The sequence below is a fragment of the Sciurus vulgaris genome, assembly GCF_902686455.1.
Source record: "Sciurus vulgaris genome assembly, chromosome: 8".
Lineage (NCBI taxonomy): Eukaryota > Metazoa > Chordata > Mammalia > Rodentia > Sciuridae > Sciurus > Sciurus vulgaris.
Window position 1 is genome coordinate 73,863,890 of NC_136468.1, and position 24,352 is coordinate 73,888,241.

At 36.9% G+C, this 24,352-nt stretch overlaps 1 protein-coding gene across 2 annotated transcripts in view; it reads right to left on the reverse strand.

The window, feature by feature from the left end:
- Positions 1-24,352, reverse strand: part of DOCK4 (dedicator of cytokinesis 4) — a 438,609-nt gene that overhangs the window by 40,647 nt on the left and 373,610 nt on the right. For both annotated transcript variants that reach the window (XM_079149349.1, XM_079149348.1), the window contains exons 31-35: positions 14,939-15,087; positions 12,957-13,042; positions 8,295-8,390; positions 7,241-7,301; positions 3,299-3,392 (exon numbers count right to left, since the gene is read on the reverse strand). In XM_079149349.1, the coding sequence (XP_079005475.1) occupies positions 3,299-3,392; positions 7,241-7,301; positions 8,295-8,390; positions 12,957-13,042; positions 14,939-15,087 (486 nt within the window). The remainder of the gene's footprint in view (positions 1-3,298; positions 3,393-7,240; positions 7,302-8,294; positions 8,391-12,956; positions 13,043-14,938; positions 15,088-24,352) is intronic.

Below are 24,352 nucleotides of genomic sequence, written 5' to 3' on the forward strand. Positions count from 1 at the left end.
ATCTCAAAAAACCAAAGGACAAATGATCTCGCTGATAAGTGGATGAGGAGACATAATGGGGAATGGGAGGGGTTAGTGTTAGGGTTACGGTTAGGGTTAGGGAGGGGGGCAAGAATGGAGGAAGGAAGGACTGTATAGAGGGAAAAGAGGGGTGGGAGGGGTGGGGGGGGAAGTGAAAAAATAATAGAATGAATCAAACAACATTACCCTATGTAAATTTATGATTACACAAATGGTATGCCTTTACTCCATGTACAGAGAAACAAAATGTATCCCATTTGTTTACAATAAAAAAAAAGAATGATCACAATGCACTGAGTTCAGTTTTTATGTTTTGACTCCCATATCTGACTTAGATTTCCTTCTGTCAGTACAAATGGGAAGGAAGGATGAGAGCTCCCTTCTAGTCAGAGTACTGGGAAGAGGATATCCTATAAGCCTGCGGGCTCTTATGGCCTCCCTTTAAGGAAGGACTAGGAACAAAGCTGCAAATGGTAGCAGCAGCAGCAGCAGCAGGTGGAGCAATGACAGTAGCAGCAGTGGCTCCAATGGGCTTTAAAAAAATTATTATTATTATTATTATTATTATTTGTATTGGGGATTGAGCTCAGGGGCACTTCGCCACTGAGCCACATCCCCATCCCTATTTTGTATTTTATTTAGAGACAGGGTCTCACTGAGTTGCTTAGGGCCTCACTAAGTTGCCGATCCTCCTGCCTTAGCCTCCCTAGCCACTGGGATTACAGGCATGCACCATATTTTTTTTTATTGATTACTCTTAGTTATACATGACAATGGAATATGGCCTAATTATAAAAGCATGTAATATAATTTGTTCTAATTCAGTCCCCAGTCCTTCCCCTTCCCCTCCTTCCCTCCCACCCTGTTGCTTTCTCTCTACTCTATTGATCTTTCTGCCATTTAATTTTTTGTTTGTTTTTAATTAGTGTACATGATGGTGAGGTTCACTGTGGTATATTCATATATGTACATAGGAAAATTAGGTCATGGCTTTTCTCTCTCACCGCTTAGGTCCTAGCAGATGAATTGTAGGGAGAGTGTAAAAGTATGAAGAGGATCTAATAATCCTAAGATTACAGCCAGAATCCTAAGCAAGGGAATCCCTGGGAGTTGGGAATAATGGAGGATAGAGATGGAGAACTTGAGAAAGAGATATTTTAATTTCTGGAAGAAGTCTTGGGCTCAACTCCAAGGTGCACATTTGTAGAATGGATCATGCTAGACATAACTAAGACTCTGAGACATGAACAATGGTGTGGACCACTGCCTAGGCCCCAGAACTCCTTTTGGGTGGTACATATAATGGAAAATCCAGAATTGTAGTGTAAGATTCTGAAAACAAAATACTAAAATCACAAGCTTCAAAAGAGGGTTCAAGACTGAGGTTTGAACCTACCTGGATTGACTGTTAAAATAAAAAGAAAGTCAACATTCTCCAGCAGATTTTAAGAGAACCCTGAGTCTCAAAACATAATATTCAAAAGGTCCAGGATATAATCCAAAATTACTTGACATTCAAAAAACCAGGGAACTAAACTATTCTCAAAAGGAAAAGGCAATTAACAGATGCCAACCCCAAGATGACTCACATATCGGAACCATAGGCAAAGTCTATGAAGCAGCTATTATAACCATGCTCCATGTAGTAAATGTGAGCACTTTTGAATAACTGAAAAGATATTTTTTGGTAAAGAAATTGAAGCTATGAAACAAAAATGATCAAATGGAAATTTTAGAAGGGAATAACACAATAACAAAAACAAAAAGTTCAATGGAAAGTCTCAATTGCTGAATGGAAACGACAGGAGAAAATCAGTGGACTGGAAACTAAATCAATAGAAATCCTCTAATCTGAAACAAAAGTCGAGGAAATAAGTGAACAGAGCCCTAGAAACCTATCAGAAAAACAGACCTAATATTCATGTCACTGGAATCCCAAAAGAGAAAAGAAGAATTGGTGTAGCTAATGTATTTGGGAAAATAATGCCTGAAAACTCCCCAAATTTGGTGAAGGAAATAAGGTTATGAATCCAAAAAGCTCAGTGAACACAAAGAAGTTAAACTTAACGAAAACCATGTTCATACATATCACAATCAAGCCACTGAAAACTGAATAGAAATTCTTAAAAGCCAGAAAACAGGTATGCATTAGAACAGGTGAATAATTTGAAGACTATGTATTTCTCATCAGAAACCATGGAGGTCAAACAACAGTGGAAAAATATTTTTAAAGTATTGGCACAAAGAATTATTCACTTAGCATTTTATACTAGCAAATATCTTTCGGTGATAAAGGTGTGCTATAATTTGAATCTGGACTGTACCCCAAAGGTCCATGTGTTAAAGACATGGTCACGAGCTTACTGCCACTGGGAGGAAGTAGAAACTTTAAGAGGTGAGGCCTACTGGGAGGTTTTAGGTCATTGGGGGAATACCCTTGAAAGGGATTGTAGGAACCCTTCCTTTTTTTCTTGCATCCTGGTCATGAAGTAAATGGCTTTGTTTTGTCACATGCTTCCCACTGTCATATGCTGCCTTGCCGCAGGCCCAAAAGCAATAGGGTCAATCAACCAAGGCTTGAAACTTCCATAAGTGTGAGCCCAGACCTTTCCTCCTTATAAGCTAACTACTCCAGGCATTTTGTTACAGTAAGGGAAAGCTTACTAATACAAGGTACAATGAAACCATTCTCAGATGAAGGAAAAATAAAGAGAATCCTTCATCATTAGATCTACCTTAAAAGAAATACTAAATCAAGTTCTTCAGGTTTCATGAAAACAATAACAGGGAAACCAAGAACTTAATGAATGGAGAAAGAGTTCTTGAAATGGCCTATATCTGAACAAATATAATACACCATTTAAAAATTCTTTAAAATGTTGAAGGCAAAAACTATGACAATATTTGCTAAAGTTCTGAATGTAGGAAGATGTAACACATATGACAAGTATAACACAAAATGGAAGAGGATATTGGTATCTCTATGGTTATAAAGTTCCCATATTTAACTTGAAGTGGCAAAACACTAACCGTTAAAAGATTGTGAAATGTTAGGTACGTATTTTGTAATCCCAAGAGCAACCTCTAAAAAATTATGCTGAGAGATATAGTCAAAAAATAGAGTACTTAGGAACATACATCCAATTAAAATATATTTTAATTTTAAAGTAGAAATGCTTGAGTCTTCAGCTCTAATTACAAAAAGCAGAGGAGTTATCATGTTTAATACATCAGTATCTAGCCCACTTCCCCAAGTCTGAGCCAAAGACAGAATTACCTGTAAAGTTCTGTGCTTTGAGATGCAGATCATAGAGTTTGTGGATATAGCGTATATACATCTCTTCCTTGTTCAGTTCGGTCTTGTAGAAGTTCTGTTAAAAAAAAAAAAAAAAAAGAGTACAGGCATGAATAGTTCCTCAATAGTCAGACCTACGATTATTTTCTATTTTCTTTGTGAAGTCAAGAGAACTTGTCTTGAGGAGGAGAAATGATGCATTTTTCCAGGTAAATATCTTTTAAATAAGGTGCTCAGGGATAGATTTTTAATTCAAAACTGCCCATGTTAAACATTATCAATGACTGAATAAGCTCTCAATAACTCTTAGGTTTTAACCACTGATTCACATTTCTTTTGTTCCTTGTTATTATTTTTTGTTAGTTTGTCAATAAGATGATCAGCCTATTCAGCTAAATATATTAAAATATGTAATAGATTAACCTGTTTATTCACTTTGCTGATTGATATTCAAAAGGTCAGTTCTTTAATTTTAAATTTCAAATATTGTTTTCTCTAAAAAATCTCTAAAACAGGTAAGGATGAGTAAACACAATGTAAAAGGATTCCCTATCCCCCAAGAATTATGTAAAAGTGGGTAAATGAAAATACTCTTTATTGTTAAGGTATTATTCTACATTTCTTACTGGTGTTAGAGTATAAATGTTTCCAATTTATGTCTGAAACATAAAGGGACAAGATATTTTTATTTCTAGTTGTTATTAAGGGATATTCTTATTGAAAATATTTTATTCATGTTAAAAACATCTGGATGTTACTAAATGGCTCTAAAACGTTATAACAATTATTATCAAAAACTCATTTTTAACTTACCTAGACATATATACTGGTATTTTAAAGGTATACTTATAAGCATCCACATCTACTTCTTTACTACACTGGAAAATGCATTAGCTCTCATTGAACTTAGCAAACACAAGAACTAATGTATATCAATTTGGATTCTAGCAAACATATTATATGTGAGTCTCCTAATGAGGTACTTTCTGTGAGCAGATCAGTGTGCATTATGAAATTTCTATTTAAGATGCTCAAAACTGCTATTGTTACTTATTGTTGCTATTTTGTCTGATGCTACTTGGTACATAGTTAAAGGAAAATGAGCAGTGACCAGAGGATAAATCTGTTGACATGCAGTAGCGACAAGTTTTTCAAGGGGCCAGAGCCAGGAATTCTTAACGATTCTGAAGCTGGGCTTTGATGATGGACTAAACTAGCCAATGTGGCTAGTTAAATTGGACTTGAAACCTGATGGTCCTTGAGCAGATGTACCTTCTGCCCACCATCTCACTGGTGCCCATTCTCCAAGCTGAGGATTCTTCTCACCTGGAGACACTGACTAACACTATTAGGTTCAAGGCTTTATCAAAAAGTGTTGTTTTAATTTTTCCAATTCATATCATTATTCTCCTTCTTTCATTTCTGTAAATTCTTGGCATTCTTTAAAAAGCTAAGTAAATAATGCTATTCAAATCTCTCTCATTATAACCAAAATCATTTTAATTAGCAAGAATTGTTGTACCATAAACACAGCCTAACAACCCCACAGCAGGTTTCTACATTATTAAAGGCTGATTTGCTCTAATAGCTTTCTGGTAAGAAGCTGTTTTCTTTGAGAACAAAAATCAGTGATAACTCTATAAATGAATAGTTCTTAAGGAAAAAAAAAAAAAAAAGATCTCTCCAGTCGGCAGATGAGAATATTTCACATATGTCTGGCAAAACTTGTGACACAGGAACAAAACAATAATTACATTTCCTAGTATTAGTCATGTCAAATATTATGCGTTTTTGTCGATTTCACAGTAGAGTTTTAACTCTGATCTTATAAGGGAAGTTAGAGCTCTCCTGAAAGGGTTTTGGAACTGATTCTTCCAAAGAGTTAAGAAAAACCTCTCAGAGGAAGTAAGTGGTTGAAGAGAACCATATTGCTGCAAGAAAACATCAAGAACTTTCCATATGGAGTGGGAGCTAAAAAGATTAGCTTCAAAGTGATATATCTGGCCCTTTAATAAGTATTGTGGTCCTGGTCTGAAACTGCAATAGATCTTGAAATGTTGACATTGTCTATATGGACTATTCTTGATCATGGAAAGCTATCAGTATAAATTCTTGTCTCACATGATTGGTGATGGGGCCTCTGGTTTTATTAAATCTCTGGTTTATTCCTGCTGGAAGGCTAGAATAAGCACATTGAGGGCAAAGTACTAATCTCTGACCCAAGGAAATGATCTCTTCTTTTATACCAGTTGAGGATAAAGAGTCAAGGGGCAGCATTAATTTGATCACCTCCAAGTGGAAAGCAGTGTGAAACAGGATTCCTCTGGGAAAGGTAAAGACTTTGTTTTGAGGTTACTGAGGAGACTTTGTGCCTGAAGTTGCCCTCCAGTCAGAGTTAGGGAGACACTGAAGTTTGCTGAGCTCTTGGCTGGTCTCTCCAAACGCTGTCATACAAGCAGGATGTGGCAAAAACAGGCTGAGGTTCTTGACCCGATGAAAGACTGACAAAAGCAGGCAGGAAAGCAGGGAAACAAGAAGGGGGACTTGACAGAAGGAGTGACTGTTCAAGGTTGGAAATGACTGCAAGGGGAGAGGTGAAGGGCTGAAGCTGGGAGTCTGGGCTGATGATCTGGAGGTCACTGTTGGGTCTGATGACAAACATTAAGGGAGAAAGTGCATAATACATGAACAAGATGTAGCTTGACAGAGGATGCTCAGGTCTCACTATTTTTAGGAACTGATATTGGAGGTGGAGATATAGCAATTAAATTCAAAATGAGAAGGAAGAGGTGGATGTGGTAAAGGAAGACAAAGTCATCAACTCAGAGATGAAGAACAGTGTGACAAAATATTAGGGAAGTATAAAAAGACGGTCACAAGAAAGTGAAAGTTCTGAGATTTGAAGAGGGACTGTGAGAGAAACAAAACAAAGTTAAAAAGACTGAAATCAATGGACTAAGACAAGACTGAATCAAAGAGGGGGTAAAAGAAAACTTGAAGGCAAATAGAGAACAACACAGCTTTTAAGGGGTCCATATGATCAGAGGAAGAGTAAGAATGGTTGTATAACTACTTAGAAGAGATATTTCATTTATTTTGCAAAATGTAAGAAAAACAATTCATGAAATTCACAAATTTGGACATGGAAGCACTCATTCTTATGTTTCACAACTGAATGAAGGATATTGTCAATAGTATTAATTTACGCTATGTTAAAATATGAAAAATAAACATCTGAATGTGTGGTCATTTTTGTGCTCTGTGGTGACAATAATTAGGTGGGGAACACATTATATCAGTTTTGGTTTGCCCAGGACAATTGGTTTAGACTGTTATTCTTATATAATATTTAATTTTACTCTGAAAAATGTCCTGCCTGGGTGATAAGCTATATGGTCAAGATACAAATCTGAACAACAGTGCTATTATAAGCTGAAATTGCAATGATGCTAGTGATTGAAAATCAGTGTGTTAAAAAGAAAACTGTCATTAGTTCACAAAAGAAGAGATCAGTAATGTTTATTAAAATGTAGAATGATTATAACTCTGGAGAAAGGAAAAAGGGCACAGATGCAAAAGGACCTCAATCTGGGGATACTGTGCCTTCCCAAGGAGGGCAGGACGAGACTGGAGGTGGGGGTAAGCAATGCAACAGGGGCTGTGTTCCTCTGAGATCCCATGAGCTCTGCACTAGGGCTGAGGGCATGCACCTGGCACATTCTGCAATGTTCAGAGCTGAAGATTTTCTGAGCTTTCATGCAATCTGCAGCTTACCATGAGCTGGAAAACATTTCTAAACTCTTCTAAGAAACATCCAAGGGGAAAAAATTACATTGCAGATTAATAACAGAAAAACCCCACAGTATTTCCAAGAAGAAAACAAATGTAAGGATAAAAGGAGGAAAAGGAGAAAAGGTCACTAACCAGAAGGCTAACTGTGCAGCCGATCTTTTTGCCATCTACCTCTCCCATTTTCATGCAGTCCCTAAAAACAAAAAGCAATAGTCAGGACTCAGAACTTCCTTTCTATAGGACATACAAGAAATCTCTATTATCTTACTACTTGCTACTTTTCTATAAATCTAAAATCATGCAAACAACAACAACAAAAATCCCAACTTACTTCCTAGGGGCAAAAATGGTTTGCTCTTTGTCCCCCCACCCCATCAAAAGCTACTATCAGAGACCAGAGGCAATTTGTGTCAGCTCAGAGAAAGGCTCCAGGGACTGAGGGTCTCTGGTGAGGCTGGTGTACCAGAGACTCCTAAGTAGTAGTTTCTGCTGAGAATTTCACTTTAGAATCAAGGTTTTGCTCCCTCTCCATGGACAGGGGCTCAGGAAACAAGAGCAAAGGTGCGTTCAACACCTTCTAAGGTGAGAGGAGGAGCAGTTGGCAAGCCTGACCATGGGCAAGGGAGTAAGGGTTTTGTTTTTACACTAAAACAAAACAACTGTGCATGTAAATGGGAAGAATGCCTTTGCAAATCTAGATAATGTGAAAATAAAAAAAAAATAAAGATAGGAAAGGTAATAGTATGAGTTTTACCCTCACCAGCCCCACCACTTTTAAAAGAGAAAGTCTGATGGTACGATTCTGTTACACTGTTTTCCCCCTAAAATGGAGTCTACTGTCTTCACCCTAAAGTAGATGGACCACAGAGAACTTTCTAGTGGCTAAGTCAAAATTTTCTAGTGGTTAAGACCAAAAGAGATTACTTATATTTTTATTATTGTTATTATTTTTGGGAACTGTCAGGGATACCTCTGAGAACCCTCTCACCTCACCAAGATTTTGAAAGATCATAAAACAAAAACAAACCAAAAAGTACTCAAATTAAACACTCTGAACTAGCTGGTTAGAAGTCCAGCGTCTGATTGTCAGTTCCTTGATGGACCAAGTAGAACCCTGACTGTATTCTGGCTATTTGCTATTCCACCTGGAGCGCAGCATATCTGGAAAAGGTGGGACATGGCTTACCTGTAATCTAGCAACCTCTCCATTAGACGAGTTACAGTGGCAATTAATGAAACGCCACTTTCCCTCCATGTTTCCCGCTCTATTTTCTTTAGCAGACTGGAAAAGAAAGAACCCGGGGCATTTTCAACATTTATTTTTATCAGTCACCATGACAACCATTTTACTTTCATCAGTACCTTAAATGCCTTAGCAACCACTGCAACATTTCACAAGTAGCACAATTTGCAAACAATATCTTACCTAGGATAGGGACCAAATAGTGGAATTCTAATCCAGGAAGCATTGACAAAGCAAATTGATTTTCAGATTATCCAAGTCATAAAATATGAACACATGCACATAATCAGATTTTCAGAATATACAAAAACATCTCACATCTCAAAGACATTTTTTCCCCTAGCTTCTTTCTTATACTAACAGAGGCTTGTGCCTCACCATATCAAATAACACCGCGAGAGGCGAAAACAGGAGTGCCTCCAAGTTTACTTTTAAGTAAGATCTTGCTTTATTCACATAAAAATGTTTTCCTACCTCTCAGTGGAATGCATCCTCATCCAAGCAATTCTACCGCAACGCAACTGCTACAGGAAAATCCTTGTACAGGCGGGATGACGTTTTGCGTTTTTTCCTTTCACTTAACATTTGCCCACTCAATACATAGTGTACTATCTGTGCACTCACTCAACAGTTTCATTCATTTTGTCATTAATCACAGAGGATTTTCTAAGTGGTTGTTATAGCAGATTGATGACAAGTACTGAACCACATCTCTCCTCCTACATTTCCCCTCGTTCTTAACACCTTGGAGCAGAGGCACAATGTAAACACAAAATAATAACAACCATAATGGTGAGGATTTGTTTTACTTTCACTCCTCCTCTCGGCAAATTAACATTGTGCTTTACAAGGGCTTCATGACTGAACTTTCCCCCAAAGATAAAGAAACATAAGCATGGCCATATGAGCCCTCCCAATTTAATGATCATCATTTCAGTCTAAAATCTTGTTTCCCTTTCATGATCCTTTAGGAATAAGACTGAGAGAAAATATTTCTCATAAGTACAACTAAGCATTCATGTATGTACTTAGTGAAAAAATAAATGCTAAGGAAAAAAGCTATCTTGTTAAGGCTTTCTTTGCAGCTATTCTCCCCAATTTTCCTTTTTTCTTGCTATTTTCATCTCAGTGCTCAGTCTTCTGTCTTGTCTCCTCATCTGTTACCTCTATATTCCCAATAGTTTGCCTTTCTGATTTATTCTAAACTATTTCATAGATTAAGGGTGGGTGGGGATAGAGGTTGCATATGGAATAAAACTCACTCTGACAAATCTTCCAGAGGAAGGTCTCCTAGTTTATTTAAATGCATTTTCTTTTAAAAAACCTCTGAACACCTCTGTTTCAAACTTAAATGGCAAACTGGTATTGGATCAACTCCTGAAATGAAAACCTGCCTGCCAAAGCAATGCAGGATGATGTAGAAATTTCTTCAAGTGACAGCCCACACCTCATATACTTTAGAGGCTAAAATCCAAAGAACTCGGGTAAAGTAATAATTCTAAAAATACATGGAGACTTCTTTCATGAGTCTCATTAATTTGCACAGCCTCCTGATACAGTAAGGAGTCAGAGCCACATAATCCTCTTGTAAGAAGAGGCAAAGCTGTACACAGCCTGTTTTCTTCACTGACTCAAGACCAAAATGTTAGGACTGGGTCTGGAACTCAATTCATCTCTGTTTTCACCCAGGCTTGTTCCTTTTGTTGGGAAGTTTGCCAGTTTCCAGTACACCTGATACAAACTGAGGAAAGATTATCAGCAGCAAGAAAATAATCTTTCTAGATAAGTCATGCCAGACTGGGTATTTCATTTGGTCTATAATCAGGTTGCTTATAAGCAATGGCATTTCATAACATTGGGGATCGGAATAAAACATTGGTGTTGCCATACAACACTGCTCACCAGGTTCTGGGGGTAAAGAGGAGGTGGAATCTGATTCCCAACCTGCCTCCCTCTATATCATAACAGGATCATGCTGAGACCATCACTCTGAACTATACACTGGTGTCTGTGCATACTCTTCTTAAATAATCCAAAGAGAAGAATTAAGTACCTAAGGTATGGTGTCACACAGTTAATCCTCTGTCTCCAAATGGTAATCAAATATGTGATCATTAAATAAAGATCTTTGTAATAATTTGAAGTCTTATTGAATTAGAGCTAAAGAAAGAACAGAGGTGGATGTTACTTGTTTGGGGAAGCCCTTTCATTTTCCCCAAATAAAGTTAGGCCTACTGTGTGCTCCTATAGCACAGTCACTGCTACATTCCAGCCCCACACAAGTACCTGGCACAGGGTACTCAGCAAATAAAGCTCAATGAAAAGCAGAATTTGGTTCTGATATTCTGTTTTGGATATTTAAGATTGAAGCGTATGATCCACAATTTCAGTGGTAACAAAAATAATAAATCTGGCTGACTTCAAAAAGTTGTAGTATGAGTACATGAAGATAATGTTGACAGGCAGGGAAAGATGAGAGAAGTTCTTAGGAAGGTACTATACAAATTTAAAGTTCCACTCTAAGGGGACTATTTTGGCAAGTGTTATGCTTTAGGAAATAATGGGCTACTTTCAGCCTTTTCAGCTTCCAAACAAATTTTAAGATGTTTTAGATATAAATTATAGCGAACAACTGAGAATCTGTACCATGATGGCCTGTGTTCCTAATTCATAATGTATGTAGTGACTCACTGTGCATACACTAATTCATTGTGATTTCTACCACCAAAACTGCGTTTTATTATTGCTTGAAATATAGTTAAGATTTTCACTTTCCTGTCTGAGTCCAGGTAGTAATATTTAATTATCACTTCAGATTTGATTTATTCTCAATATGCTGATCATAAAAGTATGAAAGAAAAATATTTATAGCAGCCTTTCTAGTAATATCCTACAAATCAACAAAGGAATAAAAATCTCCATTGAATGAATCAGGATCCTTAAAGTAGTCCTAATTATAGAGGCTTAATATTTTAATTATTGGTTTGCTTCTAATGTCAAAGTACATCTTCTATTTCAAAGTCATATTTATACACAAGCAATCCAAATTGCATGCTATCAGGCCTTTATTATAGTAGATAAGAGGCAATATAGAACTATGCATGTATTTATTAATCTTGTGAACTTATTATAAATAATTAATCACAAATCTCAAGAGATTCATTTTACTGAATCCTTTTTCATTTTAGTTCTTTGTTCAAACCAAAGACTAGTAACTGAAATGAGAGCAATTTTCAAAAGCAATTTATTATATTGGATGAGGTTTTAATCAGAATTTTTACTAAATTCCAGCTGTCATGAAAGACAGAGGCTTTGTACACAAGAATGAACAAGGGTTTGGTGAATAATTATTAAAAGTTCTGGTTTAATTAGAGTATCAGAAGAAAATGACGTCAAGGGCTCAGTACAAAGGATGCATTTTATCACCCACAACCACCACATGAAATCTCTATACCCTTTCCTGGCTTTTCCCTTCAATATAATTTTCCTGAAAGCTTCAAGAATGATTTTGAATCAGACAAGCTGAAATCTATCCAACCTATCAGTCACTTATAATATTTTTCAAAACTATATAATAGTATTTCCACTGTTGTAAAGTAATAATCCTAAAGTGAATTACAGAATCTTATATTTGGTCATCAATACCAAAATACTAATCTTGAATTTTAGGTGATAGTTGGCATAAAAAGAATTAAAAGTATATTTTATAATCAAAAATGTATTGCCAAACAATTTTTACACTTCTCTGAAAGGATTGAAAAAATCTTCCAAGATCAATGAGCTAATTCTTTCTTCAAAAAAGAAATATTTTGTAAGTGTACCAGGTTTGAAAATGACTAAGATCCACAGAAAGCCATAGAGAAAACAGAAGGGAAAACCCAAAGCACTGAACCATTCTCACGTGTCTTCTCTAGCCATTTCAAAACAGTACATGAACACTCGGGACAAGCAATTCCTGTGACTGTGACCAGATTATACTGGTAAGGACAACCACAAAGTCTCTTTATAGCACTCCATTATTTTCTCTATCTTCCCTACAAATCCCAAACACATAATTTATGAAAAATGATTTGCTTCCATAATATTGTGATAAGAAACATCAAGGAAGCAATAAATAATCATGAGTGAACAATCAGTATAAATGGATTAAACCAGGTGCTAAAGAACAAATGCAAAATAGGTTAATTTTCCCAACAGCAAATCAGCCAAGGATATCTTGCTTTGGAGATTGTTGCACATATGCATTACAATAACACTCCTCTGTCCCTCTCCCACTCATAGCCCTACTTAAAATCATTATCTTGAAGCAATGTTTTTTCTTCTTTTTTTAAATTATTAGGCATGAAAAGAGTGAGAGGTTTGTTATGTTACATATGTGACCTGTCCTAATCAGAGATTAAAATAAGGAGACGTGTCTAATCATCAACCTAATAAGATCCATTGCCAGAGTCAGGCAATTATCCTTTATTTCACACTCCACAAAGACAAAGCACTCCTATGAGACCCAAGCTGTCTTTGCAGCTTGCAGCTATGGCAGTGCGGAGCACCTCAGTACTGACACCAAATCCCCTGAACAGAACTGACTTGAGATAAAACGTTACTCACATACTGTTGAAGAGCTCGCGGTACGTTTCATCACCTTTGCCTTCCGACATCAGGCTATCCAGTTTGTCAATGAGCTTGGCTTCCACCTGAAACATACCCAAATATTACTCGCCTTTCCTCCTGTTCACAAGCATTTCTAGGCAAATTAAAGCATACTTATTTATCCCAGGGAAAAAGCCAGACTGTATTTTGTGAAAGTGACATTATCAGCCATGGTTAATAGCAGACAGTCCTTTGGAATTCTATGGTTCTAATTTGGATCAAGTTAACTTCAAACTCTGGGCTGGATGGCTTTGCCTACTGCCAAAGATATGTATCTATCTGTGATTCAAACACAAGTGCTTGCAGCCCAATTTAAATGTTTGAATTCTTTTTTAGGGACTATAAAAACTGGCAAGTCCTATTTCTTTTCTCTTTACATCACTATATATAAGGACATCAGCAAACTAACATGCCCACATACATGAATTTAAATCTTTGATGTGTTTTATATCTATTTTCTTTCCTAAAACAGTTGAGGTTGCACTAAATCTTTGCTGAAGTTGAGAACTTGTCCTATCCATGGACAGATGGTAGACCCATGGAAATATTCTAAGTCACCAATAAGCAGCAGGGGAGAGAAAGGACTGTAGTCAAAACATTTATATATTCAAGGATGTAAATTCTTTGGAACTTGAATATTGGGAAGAGAAAAATATCCCTTCATCTATTAGAGGCAGGGAAAGAAACAGTAAGTGAAAAACCTCTCTATGGCCAGAGAGAATTAAAACAATTAGGGATTATGAGAGCTATTTGACTTTGTAAATGAACTGAGCCCAAATATTTCTTTAAACCAATTTTCAATCAAGAAATAAATACAAGGGGGAAGAAAAGTGGGTCCCCCCCAACCACCATCAAGCATTGTTTTTTTTTTTTTTTTTTTTTTTTTTTTTCTGTGTGTGATACTGGGGGATTGAACTTGAATGCAGGGACACTCTACCACTGAGCTACATTCCCAGGCTTTTTCTTTTTCCTTTTTTTTTTTTTTTTTTTTTTTTTTTTTGCTAAATTGCCAAGGATGGCCTTAAACTTGTGATCCTCTTTCCTCAGCTCTCCCAAGTAGCTGAGATTACAGGTGTGCATTATCATACCCAGCACGCACAATTTTTTAATAGCCTTTCATTTCCCTACTAACTTTTTTGAAAATAAACATATATAACAATATGAATGAACTACCCATGCTTTTGATAATTGGATCACTTTTTGCAATTGCCTTTTGCAATCAGAAAGCTCATACAGTGGACAGCTATATCTAAGACATGAGAAAGATTTCATTTAGAGAAGCATGAACAAGGGTCACATCCTGTGTGCACTGACTGTGTGAACCGACAGTAGATCTACTGTCTCCAGTTTACAGGACTTGGCATGGCAAAAGCAGTTAATCCCTTACAAAATCTGGTGTTCAGATCAGAACGGCTGTCTTCCCCAAGCTAGAGCAACACTATTAGAACCTATGTCAATGAGAAATGATAGGTTCATCCCGTAGGAATTTCCTTTGCAAGAATTTCCCCTACTTTTTCCCTTGAATTAATTCTCAATGCTTCAAGCTAAGAGCGATAAAACATACTTTGAATCCAATGCTCAAAGCTAAGCCATTTACCAAATACAATGTGCAGACACTGAACGCTCAATGATTTTAAGAATTATTAACCCTCTGATTCTTCTATTCTGTATCCAACAGGGAGCAAATAAAATCTCTGTAAGTTCTTAAATATAGATATGGGAAATCAAATAATTTTTAACTTGAAGGGCTTCCCTGGAGGCTGAGGGGAACAAAAGACCAAAGAGAAGTTCTGGGCTATGTGGTGTGGGAGAGGACAGACCAGACAAACCTAGGTGCGCTGGCCCAGGATTCATTTCCCAGCTCAGGGTTGAATCTGGAATCAGAGATGCTAGAGGAGAGTGAAATTCTTTCAAATGTTCTAAGGAACACTTCTGCCTACCTGCTTAAAGTTGCCACTCCGCCTCTGTTCCCAGTCCATCATATCATGAAAAATAGGAATCATGACATTCCGGAGATCTGGCTGGGGTATCAAGGTCACTTCTAGGAAGGGGCCAATCAGGGCAGGGATGAAATGCAGTTTGTGTTCTCCTAAATTGAATAAAATAAATGAATTTCAGCATATTTAGCCTTAATAAGGTATCAGAAAATTAATATTATAAAATGTGGTTTGAAACTATTGCTATAAGAATTTTCCATTATGGATTATACTTATCTCCCCAAGTAAAAAATGAGAAGAAAATCAACTATAAGACACAATTAAAAGTATATAAATCATGAGGAATAGATTATGTATTCTGAGTATCACAAAATTTCCTTGTTTTTTTTTTTTTACATAATACACAGTTTAAATAAAAAAAATAGTAGACCCCCAAAATATAACTATTTTCTGAAAAGAATAAAATACAACAATAATTAAAACTGTGTGTTAGCAAGTTCTAAAATGAATGGTATTGATAATTCTGAGGAAAATTTCATGAAGCAAGTGGGTGTGAAGTCCATGTCTCTAATCTTCTATATTAAAGCTCACAGAGAAGTTCCCAGTTTTACAATAAGAATAGGGTGTGGGGAGTGAGAGAAGAATGGAGGAATTTTAGATTATGTAGAAGGAAATGAGGGGAGGTATGAAAAATGGTGGAATGAGACAGACATCATTACCCTATGTACAGTATGATTTCACAAATGGTATGAATCTACATTGTGTACAACCATAGAAATGAAAAGTTGTACCCCATTTGTGTACAGTGAATCAAAATGCAGTCTGTAAAACATTAAAAAATAAATAAATAGTAAAAAAAAAAAAAAGAAAAGAAAAAGAATACTGCATACCATGACAAATACACTCTTTCTAAGAACTAACCTTGAGCAGTATGGCTAAAAGCATTTGATACTAAGTATCCTGTTAGAACCCTTAGCACAACTTCAGAGATTGAGCCTAAAATGGTGGCTTAAAGACAGGGTAAATTCCTCTTTAGAGGAAAATCAGGAAACATTTTCTGATTAATTTTTCCCCACGGCATTCTTTCTTATATCTTCAGAGTATAAGCACTCTATCATGATGAAACTTTCCTTTAATGACATCATTGAGATGCAATGATATGGAAGAAACACCACTACGTGTAGGTGGATATTTTAGAAGATATGAGGAACCATGTTATCCATATTAATACTGCACATGCTACTGATGTGAGAGATGAGAATTTAGAGAAAGTTCTCTACAATCTGTGACCCAAAGAGGTCACGAAATCCTTTCTCTCTTGCCACATCTTAACTAACCTGGACAAGGCATTATAGAAGTCAAAGCAAAGATCTGAATTTATAGTTTTTTATATTATTATAAACAAAAAAGGTGAAAAAATTGTAGTGATTCCCTCTTTCCTGTATTGTTTTGTCATCAACAAATTATTGGTTTAATAATTTGCAAAGAGTTTGGAAAGAGCTTGGAAAACTTGGGAATGTCAAGATCTTAAAAATGTACTTTCCTTAACATTAGGTGTGGGTTGTATAATTCCATTTCATTAATCCATTCCATCATTAATCTATTTCATTCAGTGGCTCAAGAAATAGGAATGTCTAGTATAATTGAGCACACTATTACATGCAAGTAAGTGAAACACAATGAAATTTTGGGCTATCATTAGAGACATAAATCTAGTATCAAGAAGCATCAAGGGCTGGGGGTGTAGTTCAGTGGTAGAGCACTTGCCTAGCACAAGAGTCCCGGGGTTTCAACAACAGGGGGTTGGAAAAAAAAAAAAAAAAAAAAAGGAACTAGAACTCAGGTTCCAAGATTGTGGATTAGAGGCATCTAACAGTTGCCTGCTTCTTAAGACAGAATCAAAACAATGTTGTTGAGCTAGCTGATTATGGGGGGAGTGCTGGAACGCAACAGTGGAGAGAAAGACTTGGAGGAAGTTAAACATTTTGGATGGTGGAAGGGTGGGAGAAACAGAGCATTCCAGCACTGATCAGATGGCAGCACGGCAGGGGAGGGGGAGTCCCTCGGCAGGGATAGAGGGGAAGGAGGGAGAGCTCCACTGGCGTAGGATCCAGCACCCTACTGACACGTAGTCTAAGCAGCTAAGAGCTGTGGAATCTGCACTGGGAGCAGGCCCTGGAGAAGTTGTCTGCACTTCCCAGCGTATATTTTCATACTGTTTTCTTAAAAAGGGTTCTATTTTCTAAGTTTACTGCTCTGGGGGTCAAAGGCCCCTGCATTTTCCTATGTCCTGGATCCTGAGGCAATAGCACTACACTGACTCAGCAGGCAGCCACCCAAAGTGTCAGTTTGGCCCAGGGAAGAGATGGATACAAACCAGTCTCTGATGCAAAGGGGACTGGAGGTACTTCCCTTAAAATTGGTAGTTTGGGAATTCAATTATCACAGCCCAGGGGCGTGAATCACGTGTCATTTCATGTGGGGGTCAAGAATGGAAGAGCCAGAATCATGGGTAGGAAGCTACCTGCCCCACCACCTCCCTTCCTAACAGAGCTCCTTTATGACTCCCTTGCCTCTCTCTGCCCTCTGGGCCATCAGGGATCTGCAGTAGAGCTGGCATTAGACCCTTTCTCAGGGCGCATACCACAAAAAGCTCCAGAGAGAATCTTTGGGGAGTGCACTCTATAGCTTGTTGGTCAGCTGCAGTGCCAGTGTTAGTCTCACCCTTGAGCTGCACAGTTCAAAATCTCTGGAGGGAATCTCTGTCGGGTGAGTTATACAGTCTACTGTAGCTCATCAACCTGAAGTAGCACTGGCATTTTCTGTGCCCTTGAAATGTACAGCCCAAAAATCTCTGGTGAGAATCTACACCTGGGAGCTCTGCTTTCAACACTAGTTCCTTACAGTCAGCAGAGGCGCCGAGAGGAATTCCAACTAGTTTCAGCTACAAACCACTCCTGCTACTAATCAGGCAAAAATTAAAACAGAAAACGAGGCAGGTGAATAACACACAGCCACTGCTCTCTCTGAGGGGTGTACAGCCTAAGAAGACTCAGAGAAGTTTCTCTCCTTTTTATTTTTAAATTTTTTGGGGGGATGGGATACCAGGATTGAACTCAGGAGCACTCAACCACTGAGCCACCTCCCCAGTCTTATTCTGTATTTTATTTAGAGACAGGGTCTCACTGAGTTGCTTAGTGCCTCACTTTTGCTGAGACTGACTTTGAACTCCTGATCCTCCTGCTTCACTTCTGGAGCTGCTGGGATTACAGGCATGCATTTTTATTTTTAATCTTTTCCCCCTCCCTTTTTACCCATTTTCCTTCCCTCTTCTTTTTAACTTTTACATTTTAAAAATTATTTATTATCTTTTAAAACTATTTATTTGTTTATTTATTTATTTATTTATTTATTTATTTATTGTGGTGCTGAGGATTGAACCCAAGGCCTCACAGTAGGCAAGTGCTCTACAACTGAGTTATACCCTCAGCCTGATATTTTTAAAATTTTATTTCATTCTATATTACTTTTCCCTTATCTGTAGAAAATGTTGGGGTTGTTGCTCATTTTATTTTATTTTATTTTTCTGGTCTTTTCCCCCCGCTTCCCTGTGCTAGGGATTGGGACCAGGACTTCAGGCATGTTGGACAGGTGCTCTGTTGCTGAATTATACTCCCAAGACCAGCTGACAGGAACTGCACCGAGCTCCAGCCATGACCTAGTCCTGCTCAAATCCTGCGACAAAAATTCCGTAGTCAGTGATCAATTACAAGTGGGCATGGCAAGGGGGATCTGACAAACTCACTCACCCCCACAGCAACAACAGAAATAAATAAATAAGACTTGGGGCTATGACATCCACACAGGTGCTCAGCATTGGTTGCTTCCACATTCTATTAGATTGCACATTGATAACAAGATTGGAGGTGAGTGCCACAAAGAGGTGATGTGACCCTGGTCCCTGCATCTCACCATAAAACACCAGGATGAAGGTGTCAGGTCCTTCACCATGATGAGAATACAGAAATCTTTTCAAGCAACAGAACCAATATCAAACGTATCTGAGGAAACCTCTATCACCTAATAGGGACTTCCAATTCTACTGTAGGAGTAACCACAAAGGGTGCACCCCACTTACTCTACGGTCTATGTCACACTTACCTGAACTACTCTTGTGAGACCTACAGAGAAAGAGGGTCCTTCAGCCTCTGACACAGTATGTATTATGTCAAAACCCACTAATCATGAGGAGTTGATACTACGAAGTCCAACCGAAATAAAACTCAGTACTGAACAGCTAACTGATACCCCAAGACACACTGTCAGGAGAAGACAGCTTATTAAGAAAGCTTCACATAAAAGTAGAAGAAATATACATCTCAACAGATGTTCAGCTCTCAACATAAAGCACATGAAATACAAAAAAACAATGCATATAATACTTCTAAAGTTCATAACTTCGTAATAACTTGTTCCAAAAATAGCAAAGTGGATGAAATTATAAAGAATTCAAAAGAAAGATTTTCTTAAATGCTCAATGAAATCCAAGAGAATATAAATAAATAGTTGAATGAACTAAGGAAAACAATGCCGTATGTAAGTAAACAATTCAGTAAAGAGACAGATTTTGAAAAAGAACCAGAGAGAAATCTTGGAAATGAAAAGTTCATAAGCTAGATAAAAACCTCGGTTGAAAGTCTGAGCAACAGACTAGATAGAACAGGCAGAAAAAGGATTATAAAACTTGAAGACCATTCTGCTAAAATATTATATTCAGACAACAATTTAAAAAAGGAAACAAGAAATAAACATGTAAGATCTCTAGGATACCATTAAAAAATCAAATAAATGACATATAGGAAGGAGAAGAGCTATAAACTGAAGGCACAAATAAATTATTCAGTGAAATAATAGCAGAAAATTTCCCAAGTCTTGGGAAAGACATGGATATCTAGGTACAGGAGGCATTTAGAACCCCAAACAGACATGACCTAAAAAGAACCTCTCCATGACAGATTATAGCTAAATTGCCAAAAGTATAGGATAAAGAAAGAATATTAGGGCTGGGGAGATAGCTCAGTTGGTAGAGTGCTTGCCTTGCATGCACAAGGCCCTGGGTTCGATCCCCAGCACTGTACAAAAAAAAAAAAAAAAAAAAAAAAAAAAAAGAAAGAATATTAGAGAAAATGTGGTATATATGTGATGGAATATTACCTAGCTTTAAAGAAGAATGAAATTATGGCATTTGCTGGTAAATGAATGGAGTTGGAGAATATCATGCTACGGGAAATAAGCCAGTTCCCAAAAGCCAAAGGCCAAATGTCTTCTCTGATATGTGGATGCTAATTCACAATTTCCTAGCAGTGGTGCTAGGGAAGAATAGAGTTACTTTAGATTAGGTAGAGGGGAGTGAAGGAAGGGGAAGGTGTAAGGGACTAGGAAGGATAGTAGAGTGAAACAGACATTATTACCTCATGTACATGTATGACTGCATAACTGATGTGATCCTACAACAACATGCACATTCAGAAAAATGAGAAATCATACTCCATTTATGTATGATTTTTCAAAAATGCATAAATGTATTCTACTGTCAGGTATAACTAATTAGAACAAATAAAAAATTAATAAAATTTTTTTAAAAAAATGAAAGAATATTAGAAGTTACAAGAGGGAAGCACCAAGTCACATTTAAAGACAAACCCATTAGAATAAGCAGATTTCTTAGGAGAAAGTCTAAAGGATAGGAGGGCATGAAATTTTGTATTTCAAGTCTTAGAATAAGCAAATGCCAACCAAAATTACTACCAGCAAGGTTACCCTTCAGAATTGAGGAAGAAATAAAGACTTTTGAGGAAAAGCACAAACTTAGGGAGTTCATGACCATCAGACCCATACTGTAGAAGATACTTAAGGGAATCCTACACTCAGAAGAGAAAGAAAAAAATACAATCATGAGAGCACTTGAAAGAATAAATCTCATTAGAAGAGTAGACAAAACAAGTAGAAAAGAATCAAACATTATCATTATAGTAAACTATAAGATGAATAAGAGGAAGAAATAGACATGAAATATTCAAACAACAAGAAGAAAATCAATAAAAAGAAAGGAACAACTACCTACCTTTCAATAGTAACCCTGAATGTGGGCTAGGGTGCAGCTCAGTGGTAGAGCACTTGCCTCGCATGTGTGAGGCACTGGGTTCAATCCTCAGCACCACATAAAAATAAATACGTAAATAAAGATATTGTGTCCATCTTCAACTAAAAAATAAATTAAAAAAAAAACAAAACAAAAAACCCTGAATGTAAGTGGTCTTAATTCACCCATGAAAAGATGCACACTGGTTGAATGTATTAAAAAAGAAGAGCCAATAATATGCTGCCTACAAGACACTCACCGTGACTGAAAGTAAAAAGGTTGGAAAATTATATTTCAAGCAAATGACATCTGAAAGCAAGCAGGAGTAATTAAACTTATACTTGACAGAACTGACTTTCAAAATCAGAAGAGGCAAAGAAGGTCACCACATATATTGAACAAGGGAATAATTAATCAAGAAGATAAAATAATTATAAACACATAGGGACCAAATGTCAGAGCTACCAGACATACTGGACACTACTGAACATAAAGGGAGAGATAGTTCCAATATGATTTTAATAGTTGACTTCAATACCTCACTATCACCAATAGCTACCTAATCTAGAACTTCCCCCACAAAAAAAAAAAAAAAAAAAAAAAAAAATCAATTAGGAAAGAAACATCAGAATTGAATTACACTTAGATTAAATGAACTTGATCTACAGAGTATTTCATCCAACAGTTGCAGAATAAACTTTTTTTCATTAGCACATGGTATTTTTGCCCAAATTGACAATTATCAGGCCATAGAGCAAGTCCTATCAAAATTAAAAAAAAAAAAATTTGATATTATCAGATCACAATGGAATGAAACTAGAAATCAGCAAGAGACACTACTGAAATTATAAAAACATGTAGAGGTCAAATAACATACTTTTGAATGAATAGTGGGTTGGTTTTTTGAAGAAATTGGAAAAATTTAAAAATTCCTACAATCAAATAAAAATGTAAATACAACAAAAGACCCTAAATAGGTAAGTCGATCCTGAGTAAAATGAATGATGCCTGAAGGCACCATGATTCCTGATTTCAAAACATACTACAGAGCCATAGTAACAAAAACAGCATGGTATTTGGCATAAAAAGATATGAGGACCAATAGTACATAATACAGGATTCAGAAACAAACTGACACATGGAGAGTTTACTGATTCTTGACACAGGGGCCAAAAACATACACTGGAGAATAAAAACAGCCTCTTTAACAACAGTGCTGGGAAAACTAGATCTCTATATATCGAAGATAAAAACTAGACCCCTATCTCTTGCCCTGTATAAAAATAAACTTAAAATGAATCAAAGACATTAATGTAAAATCTGAAATTTCATAACTAAAAGAAAACACAAGGGAAACACTTTTTTGGCATAGGCAACAATTTCCCAAATAGGTCTCAAAGAGCTCAGGAAACAAAAGTCAGTAATTGAGAAATGTGATTACATCACATCAAAAAGTGTCTGCACAGTAAAGGAAATAACAGAGTGAAGAGACAATCTACAGAATGGGAGAAAATCTGTTATCTATTCATGTGACAGAGAATTAATATTCAGAATATATGAAGAACTAAAAAAAAAAAACTCAACATCAAACAGCAAGTAATCCAATCAAAAATAGGCAAATGATCTGAACAGACACTTCTCAAAAAGAGATATACAAGTGGCCAATAAATCTATGGAAAAATGCTCAATATCTTTAACCAACAGGAAAATGCAAATCAAAATTACATTGAGATTTCATCTCACTCAAGTCAGATCAGCTATTATCAAAAACAAAAACCAAAAACATGTTGGTGAGGATGTGGAAAAAAAAAGAACCTTTACATATTGTTGGTGGGGGTGTAAATTAGTCCAACCACTATAGAAAACAATATGGACGTTCCTCAGAAGACAACAAACAAAAAAGAAAACAAAACTAAAAATAGCTAAAAATGGAACTACCATATGTATAGCTGTATCACTCCTGGGTATATATCTGAAGGAAAGAAAGTCAACATGCAGAAGTGATATCTGTATATCCATGTTTATTGTGGCATTATTCATAATAGTTAAGATGCAACCAGTTTAGATGCCTGTCAATAGATGAATGGATAAAGAAAAGATGGTGTGTATATATTTATATATACATACACACTTATAATACATATGCCTGTATGTATTGTATGTATCTATATGTATATCTATATGTATTATTCAGCCATGAAGAAGAATGAAATCATGACATTTTCAGAAAAATGGATGGAACTGGAGAATATCATGTTAAGTGAAAGAAGCCACACACACAAAGATAAATATTGCATATCTTCCCTCAAATGTGGAAACTTAAAAAAAAAAAAAAAGATGATCTGAAAGTAGAATAAGGCATTGGGAAAGGGACTGGAGGAAGTGGGTAGAAGGGAGAGCAGACATGATCAAGGCATGGTATGTGCATGTATGGAAATATCACAGTGAAACCCATTAGGTTGCATACTTATATGTCAATAATTTTTTAAAAAGTAATAGGAAAAGGAAGAGACAAAGGAAGAAAAGAGCAGGGGGAAAATCATACAACTCATTCTACCTGGGGAAACCAAAGAAAGTTGCTCTGAGGAGGCTGAGCACACAAGGGCCAGGGCAAGAGGAGTTGCCAAGGAGAGAGAAGCGGTGGGGTAGGGAGCCAAAAATGGGACAGTGGTGATGTGGACTGCAAAAGCTGGGAGGGACAAGTGTATCAGAGGTGGTGACTCACTCCTAAGAGTCGCTGACACTGGAAAGCGCTTACCCTGTGGCAGGCAGGGTGCCGGCTGCTTTAGCTGTACAATTTCATTTATTCTCCATAACAACTCCAGGCAGTAGGAACTACCACCTCTCACTTACAGAGAAGGGAAGTTAAACAGTTTGCCCAAAGTTCCTCAGCTAGTAATTAGGGTGGCCAGCATTTGAATCCAAGCAGGCTGGCTCCTAGTTTGAATTCATGATCACTATCTCATGGATTCAATACAGGCCTTTAGGTTTGGCAGAAGAGTAATGTGAAGGGAAACCTGACTAAGAATTAAAGAGTAAAAGGAAATAGAAAAGGTGAGCTGACAAGGATTGCCTATTTTTCCTCATAAAGTTGTCTGAGGGCAAAGGCAAGAAAGCAAGTAAGCCAAGAACCGGGGTAGTCATACATGCCATCTGGCCAGCATCCTGTCCTTTGGGGAAACAATTCATCTGCCATTCTATGTGCTGGGAATGGGGGTAGGGAGTACTCACTCTGCCGTCCGGGTCTCAGGAAGCATATAACCTGAGCCTTGTCC